Genomic DNA, 13853 nt, shown 5'->3' on the forward strand with positions numbered 1-13853 from the left:
TTTTTCTAGGTAACACAGGGATTGAAACAATGGACTAGAAACAAGGGATTTGAAATCCGTGAGTGACTGAAGGCAGAAAAAATAAATACACTTATAAATAAAATATAAAGAAAAGCTGAAGTGCTTGTCCAAAGATGAAAGTAACAGTGAACAAATCTAGTTATGGGGTAGATCATGAAACACCAAGCTATAGGGCAGGAGCAGCCTAGATTGGGGTTGTAACTGATCCAGTATCCCTTCCTGGGTGGCTCTGGTTAAGATTTCTATAGCTGTAAACAGTTTTCACACTCTGAAGAGTGAGCCAAAGGCTTTGTATGTGGGGCAAAGGAGAGGTGAAGTCCAATCTCTTGAGTACTAAGGAGGAGGCTGAAACATCAAGGGGCCACTGTGATGCAATTTTGTAGTAGGGAAGAGAGATTGGTGTCAATTCTGAATACATGGGCAAGTGAGAATTTATAACCAAGGTGCAGGGTTGGAATCTGTGGGTAGAAAATTACTAAGAGGAAACATCAGGAATACGGGGCCATTCTGGCTAAACTGACCTAACAGGATTCTTGCTGAAGACAGGGTGGGGTGACTAGACATCTCCTGGGGCATGGTGGAGGAGGAGGAACCTGTTTTGATATCAAGCGTGATCAGATATGGAGGGTGAGAGGTTGTGGTTAAACTGACTTAGCAGGATTCTTGCTAAGCTTGGACAGAGCAGAGATGAGTATGAAAGTCCATGTTGGAAAAGAGTTCAAAAGAACCTGATTAGAGTTTGGTCCATGAAAGAATCTTTGTCAGAGTTGAGGATGTTCCCACAATCTCTACCTAAAGGGACCAGGGACCAGGCAGGAACCGTAAATAAGTGGCCCTAGAGAGCCAAGTCTATTTCTCAGTTTTGTTCTGCTTTCCCATTTTGATAGTAGATATAAGTGCAAGAAATGCTTTCTTCTTCTTTGCTACAAAACAAAAACAAAAAAACACAAAAAACATGTGCAGGTAACACTTAGGAGACGATTGATGGTACAAAACACAATAAACAGAGTACCAGGGATTCCACTCACCATTCTAAATGAAGATGGTAATTTCTCCACTACAGCTAATTGTCATGCATAAACAAAAGTCCAGTGTGGCCTGATCTTCTCACATTTTTCAAGGAATATTGTAAAGTAATTAATAATTTTTAAGTAATGGCAACACTTATATTTTTGTAAAACACTATATGAGCTAGTATTTTAAGAGTCAAAGAAAACAACTCAGCTGGTGTTTGTTTTTACTCTTAGTAGAGTGTGTATCCTGAGTTCTTTGCAGTACCTGTGACCCCTTCACACTCACACTCCTGCCACAGAAGCCTTGGCTCTTAGAAAGCAAATACCAAGAACTGACTTCTGCATTTTATATCATTCCTCTCCAGAGGCAATGAATGCTGCACATCAAGCTACAAAAAATGGTTTGCCGGGGAGGGGGGGGTTGGGGGGGTAGATGGTAACAAAAAAATACCAGGGAGAAAAAAGTAGGTTCATATTTCAAAGCTATTACCCTGCCAACGTTAAAACGAATTAAAATGAGAAGAGGCAAAATACATAGAGATCAAGTGAGATGGCTTCTCTAATAAATCAGGCAAAAAATAATAAGAACTTAAACTTGGTCGGTGGCTGTGAAGAAAATAATTTGGCTGGGGCCTAAAAAAGAAGTAACTTGGCTGAAGGATACAAATCATGGGGTAGACTCTACAAAGCTTGGCAACCAATTGGAACCAATCAAAGGAGAACAAATAGTAGGTCCAAGGCCACAAATGGATGTTTCATGCCCAGGTTACTACATTCTTTGGATCTAAAGTTTTGAACTTATTTGAGTCACTTACCTTTTATTTTTGATCTACTTCCTTATTTTTTTAACATTTAAAATTTTGAAATATATAGAAGGGTGAATACTTTTAAAGCTAACATCTGAGTAACCACCACACAGATCCAAAATTAGAATATACCAACCCCCAGAAACCCTCTGTGTCCCCTTCCCAATTCAAAACCATCTCTCCCTCAAGAGGTAATTTATCTTCTAACTTTCATGGCAATTATTTTCTTGCTTTTTTCTAAAGGTCATATAACTTTTTTCAGGTAGATTGCCTATCTCCTCTTCATTTAGTTGTTCTTGTGGGGTTTTTTCTTGTTGCTTCATTTGCAACATATTTCTCTGTGTTCTCATTTTGTCTGACTTTCTGTGTTCATGGTCTTCTTTCCACAGTCTGCAGGATCATAGTTCCTCTTGCTTCTGGTGTCTGCCCCCTGGTGGGTGAGGTTGGTCCAGGGGCTTGTGCAGGCTTCCTGTTGGGAGAGACTGGTGCCTGCCCTCTGGTGGGTGGAGCTGGGTCGTGTCCCTCTGATGGGCAGGGCCATGTCCATGTCAAGGGGTGTGTGAGCTCAGTACAACTTTAGGCAGCCTGTCTTCTGATGGGTGGGGCTGTGTTCCTATCTTGTTGGTTGTTTGGTGTGAGGCTTTCCAGCACTAGAGTGTGCAGGTTATTGAGTGGGGCCGGGTCTTAGTGCTGAAATGTGGACCTCTGGGAGAGCTCACTCCAATCAATATTCCCTGGGGCTTCCGCTACCAGTGTCCTTGCCCCCACAGTGAGCTATAGTCTACCTTCACCTCCCCAGGAGACCTGCCAAGACCCCTAGGTAGGTCTGGCCCAGGTCCCTATGGAAGTACTCCTGTGTGCTGGATCCCACTGCACGTGAGACCTTGTGTGCACCCTCCAAGAGTGGAGTCTCTGTTTCCCCCGCCCTGTGGAGCTCCTGCACTCAAGCCCCACTGGCCTTCAAGGCTAAATGCTCTGGGGGTCCTTCCTCTCAATGCCAGACCCTCAGACTGGCACAGAGGGCTATTTTTATGTGGGAACATCCCTGTGTAGCCTGCATGGGTTTAATATTTTTTGGTGTGAGGGCTCTTTTTAGTATAGATGTCTGCCACCTCTTTCCTCAGTGTATGCTGGCTGTTATCCCTTTGATAGGAGGTGTGACTGATGTTGTGGTGACCAGAACCTGCACTGGATATTGAGCAGGGCCTCCCCTTTGCTCTCTGGTTGTCACTGCCCTGTCAGGGGTGGGATCTGCTACCTAGTCGTCGGAGTAGAGTCCCCCAGATCTGTTTCTGAGCTGTGTTTCTGATCTGTGGTGTGAGGTAGGTGGGACTGGAGCATTCCTCCTCTGGAGCTGTTCACCTATGGGTGTGCTCTGTTGTGTCACCTTCACCTGTTGTACAAGCTCTTAGATTACACTGTTGTTGGTACTGCTCTCGTCTCCACCTTAACCGTGGGAATGCCTGCAGTTGGCCCCAGTGTCCCTCAGACATTGTTTTCACCAGGCCACCAGCGCAGATCCACTGAAGTCATGTCCCAGGATTGCAGTAAGCATGGATCTGGACCCGCTGTGTGCACTATGGGGGCAGCTCAGACTCTGGCCTGGCCCGACCCCCTGTGTAAGTGCCCACAAAGTCTACAGCTGTTAAGCTAGGCCCATCTTGGCTGCAGGAGCAGCTGCTGTCCATTTAGATGTTCTGCAGGCACTTAGCTTACAAAGCTGGTCGCAGGGTCATCAATTCGCAGATTGTGCAGCTGCGAGGAGAGACTTCAGCTTTTCTTCCTTAGTTGTACAGCCCCTGGGGCTCAGCTGTGGTTTCAGCACCACCTCTGCATGTGGGCCACCCACAGGGGTCTGCTCCCGAGGCTGCCCTGGAGCACACAAGTCCGCCCCGGCGAGGAGGGGGTTGTGGATGCAGCAGCAACGGGGGTCACAAGAGCTCCTGCCCTGGCAGGAGCCCTTCCCCGTGCCCAGGGAGGCAGGGGCCTCATGTGGGGAGAGAGGCTGCAATGGCAGTCCTGCCCCTTGCAAGTCACTTAACAATGGTGCTTCGCTTCTATGGCGGTCTGGGTTTCCTCTACAAGCGTTCCTAGTTGTGGATTTCCTCACTTCCATCCCCTCAGGCTGTCTCCGCACAGTCAACAGTCAAAAGTCTTCTCCCCGGGTCTGCTCTCCAAACCCCACATTTTAGCACCCAGCCCCCATACACACTGGTGACACACCTTTCAGGCTGGGGCACACAGGGCTGTGGCGAGGACCATCTGTGTAGGTCTCACTCTGTCCTGCCTGCCACAGACAGGTTGCTGGGCTCTCCTCTCGTAGCCCCCAAAGTTCCCCTTCTGTCCCAACTGATCTCCTCGCTGTGAGGGGGCTTCCCCGGGTGCGGGAACCTCTCCTCACCTTCAGCTCCCCCAAGGGGTGCAGGTCCCATCCCACTTCCTCTCCTCTTCCTTTTCCCTTCTTTCTTTCATCCTACCCAGTTACGCAGGGGTCTTTCTTGTACTTTTAGGTGTCCGAATTTGTCGTTTTCGCTATAAAACGATGTATGTGCCAAGTGTCCTGATTAAGAATGATTAAAGAAAAGACACATTTCTCTTCTCCCCCAACCCAACCCCCCTATCATTTTAGACCCCTAAGGGGACCTGTGCAAGATCAGTGAAAATTGCCATTGACACGGGGTACCGGCACATTGATGGCGCCTACCTCTACCAGAACGAGCACGAAGTGGGGGAGGCCATCAGGGAGAAGATAGCAGAAGGAAAGGTGCAGAGGCAGGATATCTTCTACTGCGGAAAGGTGAGGTCTTCCCTTCACCCTACACGACTTACGTTCATGGTGGGTCTGACGTCTTTTCTCTGCTGAAGAATATTGAACTCACCAAACCCTGCAGGCTTGCAGGATCTTAGTTCCCTGTGTCCCCTGCAGTGGAAGTGCAGAGTCCTAACCGCTGGACTGCCAGGGAAGTCCTGAGGAGTGAGTTCTTAACTGACAAATTCCTCAATCTTGCCAAGGATTTAGGGACTAATTAGCCCCATGAAGTTTAGGGAAAAGTTCTTTCTTCATACTTGGGCATTGATTTAAGACAATACGGAAGAGCCAAATCAAAGAAAGTTGATTTGAGGAGTGAAGGGAAGTAAGGAGGTGGTTCATGTTATAATAAGCATGTGTCAAAACTTCTTCTAAAAGGAGGCAGCTTTTTCTTCTGTATATGCCTACTTGTCCATAGATCACTAATTTTTTTGAGATATAATTCATGTACCATAAAGTTCACCATTTTTAGTATATTCACAAAGTTGTTCAACCATGACCACTACCTTTTCCAGAATATTTTTATCACTCCAAAAAGAAACCTCTTACCCACTAGTAATCACTGCCCATTTATCCCTCTCCCCCATTCACTGGTAAACACTGATCTACTTTCTGTCTCTTTAGTTTTCCTATTCTGGACATTTCATACAAAAGGAATCATACAATATGTGTTCTTTTCTGTCTAGCTTCTTTCACTTAGTATAATGTTTTCTACTTTCAACCATGTTGTAGCACATATCAGAATTTCATTTCTTTTTATGGCCAAATACTATTCCATTGTATGGATATACCACATTTTGTTTAGATCACTACCTTTTGAGAAATTGAAATCTCCAGAAATCTATCCATTGAAGAGCAATCAGAAAGATAAAGCATCGTGATAAAATGAAAGCCAGTGGAAATGTAGGATACATATTTACAGGCAGCCTTGCAGGAATAAAACTGTATAACTTTAGAGAACTTGTAATACAATTCTCCTAAGTTTTCTAAAGAGAACAAAATGGTGCTTCTGACTTCACTCACTCCCCAGAACCCCATCCTCCCTACTCCTTTCCAGCCTCTCCAGGAGTTTGCAGTTTCCCAAGTCACCAGCCACTTATGGGCTATGATTTCAAGGGGCCATGTAGAGCCACTGTCCCAAAATATCAGCCTGAAGCTTCTCACTTTATTATAGCTTTACAGCCTGATTCCTAAAGATTTTGTTATTACAGAGTCTCTCGTTACAACTCACCAAGTGTTTCTGGGGAAAAATAAACTTGAACTCATATCCTGAGGACCTGAGCCAAAGAATCCTGCCCAAAGCTGGAAATATTTTTGAATTTATTAAAAAAAAAAAACACTTTCATTCTTATCTCCTTGGTAAACCGTTAAAGCTGTTGGAATACCTATCATGATGAAAAAATTGAACTGAATTAAATCACCCATTTCATTTCATTTCAAGGCTTGATATGAGTTAACATTTACAAAGCACTTAAAGAGTACCTAGAGCTAGTACTGCATGTTTGTTGAATAAAAATAGATTAAAACATAAAACAGAATTTTCAGTTAGATGAGATTTCACCAATACACCAAAAGGACCCACAGTAACAACAAAAACACGTTTTTCTCTACTCTCACATTGTCTTCTCTATGCTCTGAAGGCAAGAAAAAAATTATTGTCCAACATAGGAAAAAAATCAAATTTTGCTAATTTTGCTTGCTCTTAACTTGTGGCAAAAAATGTACATAAATTCCAAGCTTTTTCTCCCAAAAAATATGTAAGCAAATTTGATGCTCCAAGAAGATGTATTCATTTATCCTGAAGCTCTGGGTACCCTTCAGTATCCCATGTTTTACAGACCTCAAGGGTACACATGCTCCAGTTTGACAACCCAAGGCTTAATCTTTCATTACCTAACACTTTAGAGAACGAGTAATTTCTTTTTCTTTTTTTTCTTATTTATGTTAAGCTGTCTACATTCCTTTTATTTACTTTTTCAGCTTTATTGAGATATAATTGACATATGGCCTTGTATAAAGTGTACAACGCACTGATTTGATACAATTATATATTGCAAAATGGTTACCACCATAGTGTTAGCTAACACCTCCATCACATTACATAATTACTATTTATTTCCTGTGATGAGAACATTTAACATTTATTCTCTTAGCAACTTTCTCGTATATAATACAGTATTGTTATCTATAATCACCATGCTGTTCATTAGATCCCCAGAACTTATTCGTCTTATAACAGGGAGTTTGTACCCTTTGACCAACATCTCCCCATTTGTATTCATGAATAGCTGTTTTGTTTTGTTTTTTCATGAATAGCTATTTTATTGTTTTTTAATATAAATTTATTTATTTTATTTATTTTAGTTTTGGCTGCATTGGGTCTTCGTTGCTACACGCAGGCTTTTCTCTGGTTGCGGTGAGCAGGGGCTACTCTTCATTGTGGTGTGCAGGCTTCTCATTGTGGTGGCTTCTCAGGAGCACAGGCTCTAGGCACGCGGGCTCATGAGCGCAGTCTCAGTAGTTGTAGCGTACGGGCTTAGTTGTTCCGCGGCATGTGGTATCTTCCTGGACAAGGGCTCGAACCCGTGTCTCCTGCATTGGCAGGCGGATTCTGAACCACTGCGCCACCAGGGATGCCCCATGGATAGCTATTTAATTGTTGATCTTTGTTGGAGGACTGGAGGCTGGGGTCTCCCATGCCGCCATTTTGGTGACATTATTGGTTCAGATCTTAGTAGGGATTGGCAGAATTTTCCTGGGGAAATGAGGAAGTGAACCAAATGAGAACAAAGGAGCGGTGAAAAGGGATCTAAACTTTTGCAATAATTTAAAATTTCACCAGCTTCTGCACCACCCATCACAATGTGGAGGATCTGGTGAAGATACATACACAACCATATTTCTTACTCAGATGAAGCACACCTTTTATCAGTGAAATGAAAGTAAAGTGCCAAGCCAGGTCAGAACCACTAGTCAGATACATGTTCCCTAATTACACAGTGAGGAAAAGTGAAAGTGCGAAGAGTCGATTAGGCAGTTAGCACAGAGCAGAGGAAGACTTTATTGCTGAATTAGGTACTCTGTGGTTCAGATGGATCTTGAAATCTCTGGTACTATATTTGGATAAAGTTATACTCTGGATGTCAAGTTATATCAGCTCAACCTGTACTCAGATGACACTGCAACGTAAACATATTTTTGTGAAATGAAATGGGTGAATACAATGTGTATGAGTGTTTGTAAAGACTAAAGGGCTGGGGAATTCCCTGGCGGTCTAGTGGTGAGGACTCTGCTCTTCCACTGCAAGGAGCATGGGTGTTGGGGAACTAAGATCCTGCATGCTGCACGGTGCAGCCACAAAAAAAGAAACAGTAAAAACAAATTTTAAAGGGCTGCATCATTGTTAATAATAATAATGAGGATATTAGTTAACTATCTCCCTTTTTTTCTTTCAGCTGTGGGCTACACATCATGACCCACAGATGGTCCGCCCAACTCTGGAGAGGACGCTCAGGGGCCTCCAGCTAGATTATGTAGATCTTTACATCATTGAAATACCCATGGCTTTTAAGGTAAGTTCATATGCCTAAAGGTAAAGCCTCTGCTCTTTGGCAACCATGGGCCAACATCTATGTACGGGAAGCTCATTCATTACTTAGCACCATAGAATATTATGATGTTTTGTTACCGTAAATCAGATAGTACTGACCTAACCCAACAAATGCCAAGAAGATTATGTGTAGCCAACTCAGGCCTGGATCCCAAGTTTCTAGATTCATAATCTAATGCACTGTCTGTTATATCCTGTCTTTGCAGCTATAAACGCTCTCCATCAAACCAACAAGTAGTCTCCTAACTGTAGTCCACATTGCAGTTGTCCAGCATCCAGACACACCCTTCTTCCCATTCACACAGTCCCGAAAACATCCCTGCACAACATAATGTAAAATAATAAATACAACTGAAAACCTACTCACACTCCACCCTCTCCAAAGGAAAATAACCCAAAGAGTAGTCAGATTTTTGAAGGCAGCTCCAAGATCAGGACCTCTAGGTGATATCTATTCCTCTAACTCAAATGCACTCCTTCCTTGAACTTTCTCCATATACGGACTCAGTTTAACCACCACCAACACACCCAGTATACACTGCTGAAGAGCAGCAGCTGCTTTAAAGTTTCACTGAGGGAAGGAGAGATTGAAAAACAAAACTGACCACTTGTCCATGAGGTAAACCAGATCCTGCTGGACAGGAAAAACAAGGACTCCCTGCCATTGCAGTGGCCAGAATTTCTTTACACAGCCAACCTGGCTGCCCCGTTCTGTTCTCTGGAAGCACCTTCCTTATTAACTCTCCTCTGTGGTCACATCCAAGATGTGACCTTAGCAATTATATATCCCAAAAACCTCATTTCACAGAAGAGAAAAGCAATGAACTACTAGGATTAAAGTCCATCAGAATTGGAACCAGATCCTGGGTCGCCTGATGCCAATCTTATACGTGTTCCCTTATACTACACTACCCTCTGCCTTATCCTCGCAAGCCTAATAATCGCAATGTCCTGTGGACTACAGTGATTTTTTTATTTCAGGCTCTTGGGATTTTGACCTTAGCCCTTCTCCTCACTCAACTAACTTCGATTCTTATTCAAATGACAGAGTTCTAAGCTGAGTCTTACAGATTTGGAAAGAACCTGTATTTAAAAGTGAGAAAATGAAATTTACTCCTCTGTGGCTAACTAATGACTTGTAAAATCTTTTTGGAGAAGGTAAATAAAGGAATTCTATTTCTATTCTTAAATAGGATCAAGGCTCAAGGACACAGAGAAGGTAAATTTTTAACAGTGAGAAATTACACAGTATAGTGACATTACCTCCCAACTGAACCTGTACTTCCTGTAATTGAGAAATCAGTCTTTGAAGCCAAAATATCACTTGCTTTTTGAATCTCATGATTCTTTTTAAAGAAAAACCTTTCTCGCTAAAATATTTTACCACTTTGTTATTTTTTAAATATAAAGTTAATAAGCAGACACAATTTTAGAACAACAAAAAGTACAAAAACTCATGATAAGACATTTTAAAAAGATGAAGTTATTGCTAAACAGGAATGAAGGTCAATAGCATGGGTTTTTAGAGGGTTGAGTTATTCTTCTAATAATGCCTTACAGTCAGGAGCAGGAAAGGAGGAAAAAGACAATGAGTTTATCCAAATGAAGGGATTAGTAAAGTAAGCACAGTGGAACATCATAGAAATATCTAACATGGGTTCAGACTTGGAGAGGACTTAATTAAAATTTGGGAGAGTAAAAACTATTAATAGTGAGAGTTCATAATGGAGATATAAAGCCATTTCAGGTCAGAAGTAAAATTAGGAAGTGCAAAAAGCAAGAAATATGGAGGGAGTCTGGAGTGGAAATAAGCCTCGTAAGTGTTGAGAAGGTCAAAGGGCTTAGAAATCAGAGGTAACCAGGGTAGTTAATATGAATGATTACATGGCTTTGAGGAGAAAGGAGTCTTTTTCCTGCTCTCGGTGAAATAGAAGAAAATTGAGGTGAAATTATCTTTGCTAAAGAGGGCATGGAGAAATTGTTATCACCAGGTGAAAGATTAATTCAGGTGAGATGGCAAAGCGAAAAATTAGGGAAAATTTTTAAGAATATAATGCATTTTATCCAATTGCTTGATTTTCAACAACAAAAAATTCCTATTATCAAGGTCTACAAAGACTTCTATGCCACCAACCAAATCCAGTAGACACTTTGTCCTCATATTTTATTTGATCTCTTCCAGCACAGTTGACTACTGCCTCCTTCTTTAAACATTTTCATCTCATGGCTTCTATGATATCACCCTCTGGTGATTCTTTGACAGCTTCTTCTCTGCCAAACTCCAAATGTTTTGCCCAGTGCTTTATCCTCAATATTCTTGTCTTACTGAGCCGTACTCTCTCTATAGGTGATTTCATCCAGTTGCATGGATTGAATACCATTTTATATGCTGAGGACTCCCAAATTTTATCTGTACCCATGATCTCTCTCTGAGCCACTCTCTGAGACTTCTCTGTTCTCTTCAAATATCCACTTGACTGTCCAACAGTCATTTCAAACTCAAACTATCCAAAACAAAACTCTCAATTCCTTGTCCAACCTCAGGAAATGATTACCACCATCCACTCAAGGAGTCTAGAAATTATCTTTTATTTCTATCCCATTTCCAGGCCCATAAGAGATGGGTCCCATTTTTAAATATAGCAAAAAAGGAGAAATCTGAAAGACAATTTCCACACCATAGTCAATCTTCATTGGGAAAGTATCATCCAAAAGTTAGAGGAGGAGGTTTGACACTTACATAGTGTATGAGGTAGAAAAAAAGATGCTGAACTCCTGGAGGGCCCAAAAAGGGTAAGAAAAGAACCATGGGGCGATTAGCCAGACCTGAGAAGTAATGTGCTATGCATTTCCCTTATACTTAAGGAATATTGCATTCCTCAACTATACTTAGCTGAAGAATTTCCTCCTCTCAGCCTTAGTGATGACCTCTGGTTTCTTATAAGAGTAAGAAATTTGCTGTCCTCAACTTTGGCCAGGATAGACTATCCAAACACTGAGTCTAAAAGTCCTAATTCTCAACTTTTACTTTTCTTTAATGAGAAATTTTATCATTAAGAGAGAACTTCATGGCTTAAGAACAACAATAATCTGTCAATAAATAAAGAATAATGAATGCTGGGGTGAGAGAATGAGACTAATGTGTCATATATGTTGGACAAATGAATTTCTGGACAGTTCCACAGGGGGAGGGGAAAAAAAAAAAATATATATATATATATATATATATCTTGAATTGGTTTCCCAGGGCCCGGGTATATTGGAATACTGACAACTTAAATTCCATCATTTCAATCCCCAGATATAAATAAAGTTAACTACACTTTTTCATTTTCTTTTTCTTTTTTAACAGCCTGGAGATGAATTCTATCCTAAAGATGAAAATGGCAAATGGTTATATCACAAGTCAAATCTGTGTGCCACTTGGGAGGTGAGTTCAAGTGGGCCTCTTATGTTAAAAGAGTACATTTTTAAATTGTGATCTGGTTATTCCTATTCGATTTACGGAGAGTTGTAACCTTTACTCCCAATGAAAAGTAGTAGTCAGGTATTTCTAACCACGAGCAAAGATGTATAAAATCTCCACTTCTGAGTGCTGAAAAATGTTTGATTTTGCTTTGATGGAAGAGAAGAATGCCAAAGATAAGGAAGAGAGAAGTGTGGGAGGAAAAATAAAGTAAAGGAAATAAGTTCTACTGTAACAGTAAATAAAAATATATAAATGAGATAAACTCACAAATTTTTGGTTTCTCAAATTGAATTTTTAAAAATCAGTAATATGATGTCTAAAAGAAACAAATGTAAAATAATATATGAAAAACTGAAAAGCAATTCTGGTGCCATTTCTGAGCAGGCTGCTGGCTCTTTCCCCAAGATTATAAGAGTGAGAAACTAGGGGAAAATAATGCGAAAACCCTTATGGATTTAGGTGGGAGGCAGGTACAGATATTTTGAACTGGTTTGTTTATGAGGTTATACGGAAGCTTTTACCTAGAGTGAAAAGCAACTCAGCAACCACTAAGATAATATAGGAGAGGAACTATCGGAGTTATTTTTGCTCTTATTTCTCTCTTGCTATAGCCTTGGGACACACTCCACACATGTAGACACTTAGGACTCGTGTTCAGATGTCTTCAGGAATCAAGTCAGAGCAGCACTGGAATCCTGCACTTGTGAGAAGCTGATAAAAACATAAGTCTCTGCCTGACCTCTGGCAGTTGTTTCCTGCCTCTCCCAATTCAAACTCCAAAGGCTGGAAATGATACTCTAATGATCATCTCATTCTAATAGACTTCCCCCTGTTTAGGTTACAGCTGAGGATCTGAACTGTGGCTTGTTTTGAGGGGTGAGGAGGCACTGACTGTGTTTTCTACTGTCTGGGGCTCTCCACCCGAAAGACCATACACTCACTCCTGACCTCATTGGAGCTGCTAGGATTGGAGTTTGGCATTCTCCTCTAAGGGACTGCCTCACAGTGTACCTAATATCCTCAGGAGAAAATGAGCTCAGAGCCCAAAATAACAAGGCATTTATTTCACAAGGAAACAACATATCTCAATTACATATCGCAACAAAAACAGAACAGAGGACCAAGAACTTTTAAATTAGCCAATTAATATATTCAAGGAGATAAAAGAAAGATATCAGCAATATGAAATAAGAACAAGAAAACTTTTTTTTAAAACAAGCAAAAATAATAATTATGAAAAATAAAAACACAGTGCAGTAGATGGGATAAAAATAGAATGGGTACAGATAAGGAAAAGATGATCAGCTTAAAAGATCAGAATGAGGAAATCTCCCAAGTGAAGAAGGAAAGGACAAGAAAAAATTTTAAATGTGAAATATGAAAAGCTAAGAGATGTAAATCATAAAATTAGAATTTCCAGTATCCACACAATAGAAGTCTTAGAAAAAAAGAAAGAAAAGGAAGTAATAATTGAAGAAAAAACCCAGAGATGTTGAAAAGGCATGAATTACCAAAGAGGAAAGAGAAAGAAACCCATACCTGGATGCTTTATAGTGAAATTTCAGGATGTCAAACATAAAGAGAAAATGTTAAAACTTCCGGAGTATAGCAAACAAGCCAGTAAAGGAGACAAAATGAAATGATAAAAAATAATCAGTCTAAGAGAAGGCAGGAAAATAAGAAAAAAGGGGAAATGAATAGATGGGAAAAACAGAAAATAAATAGCAATATGGGGGATTTAAATTCAGTGGTGTCAATAATCACAGTGTATGTAAAGAGCCTAAACAACCCAGTTAAAATGCAGAGGTTTTCAGAATGGATAAAAGGCAAAACCCCACCATATATTATATACAAGAAACTCATTTTAAATAATAAGACACACAACTAAGCCCATGCGCCACAACTACTGAGCCTGCGCTCTAGAGAGCACACGCCACAACTACTGAGCCTGCATGCTGCAACTACTGAAACCCGCATACCTAGAGCCCGTGCTCAGCAACAAGAGAAAGCCACCACAATGAGAAGCCTGCACACCGCAACGAAGACTAGCCCCTGCTCACCACAACTAAAGAAAGCCTGCACACAGCAGCAAAGACCCAACGCAGCCAAAAATTTTTTAAATAAT

At 41.1% G+C, this 13853-nt stretch overlaps 1 protein-coding gene across 8 annotated transcripts in view; it reads left to right on the forward strand.

Moving 5' to 3' along the window:
- AKR1D1 (aldo-keto reductase family 1 member D1) overlaps window positions 1-13853 on the forward strand; it is an 88625-nt gene that overhangs the window by 48007 nt on the left and 26765 nt on the right. For 6 of the 8 annotated variants that reach the window (XM_033863331.2, XM_033863332.2, XM_033863330.2 and 3 more), the window contains 3 exons: window positions 4470-4637; window positions 8105-8221; window positions 11612-11689. In XM_033863331.2, coding sequence (XP_033719222.1) covers window positions 4470-4637; window positions 8105-8221; window positions 11612-11689 — 363 coding nt within the window. The remainder of the gene's footprint in view (window positions 1-4469; window positions 4638-8104; window positions 8222-11611; window positions 11690-13853) is intronic. The other 2 variants (XM_033863334.2, XM_033863333.2) reach the window with 1 other exon arrangement.

This window comes from Tursiops truncatus, chromosome 9 (genome assembly GCF_011762595.2).
Source record: "Tursiops truncatus isolate mTurTru1 chromosome 9, mTurTru1.mat.Y, whole genome shotgun sequence".
NCBI lineage: Eukaryota > Metazoa > Chordata > Mammalia > Artiodactyla > Delphinidae > Tursiops > Tursiops truncatus.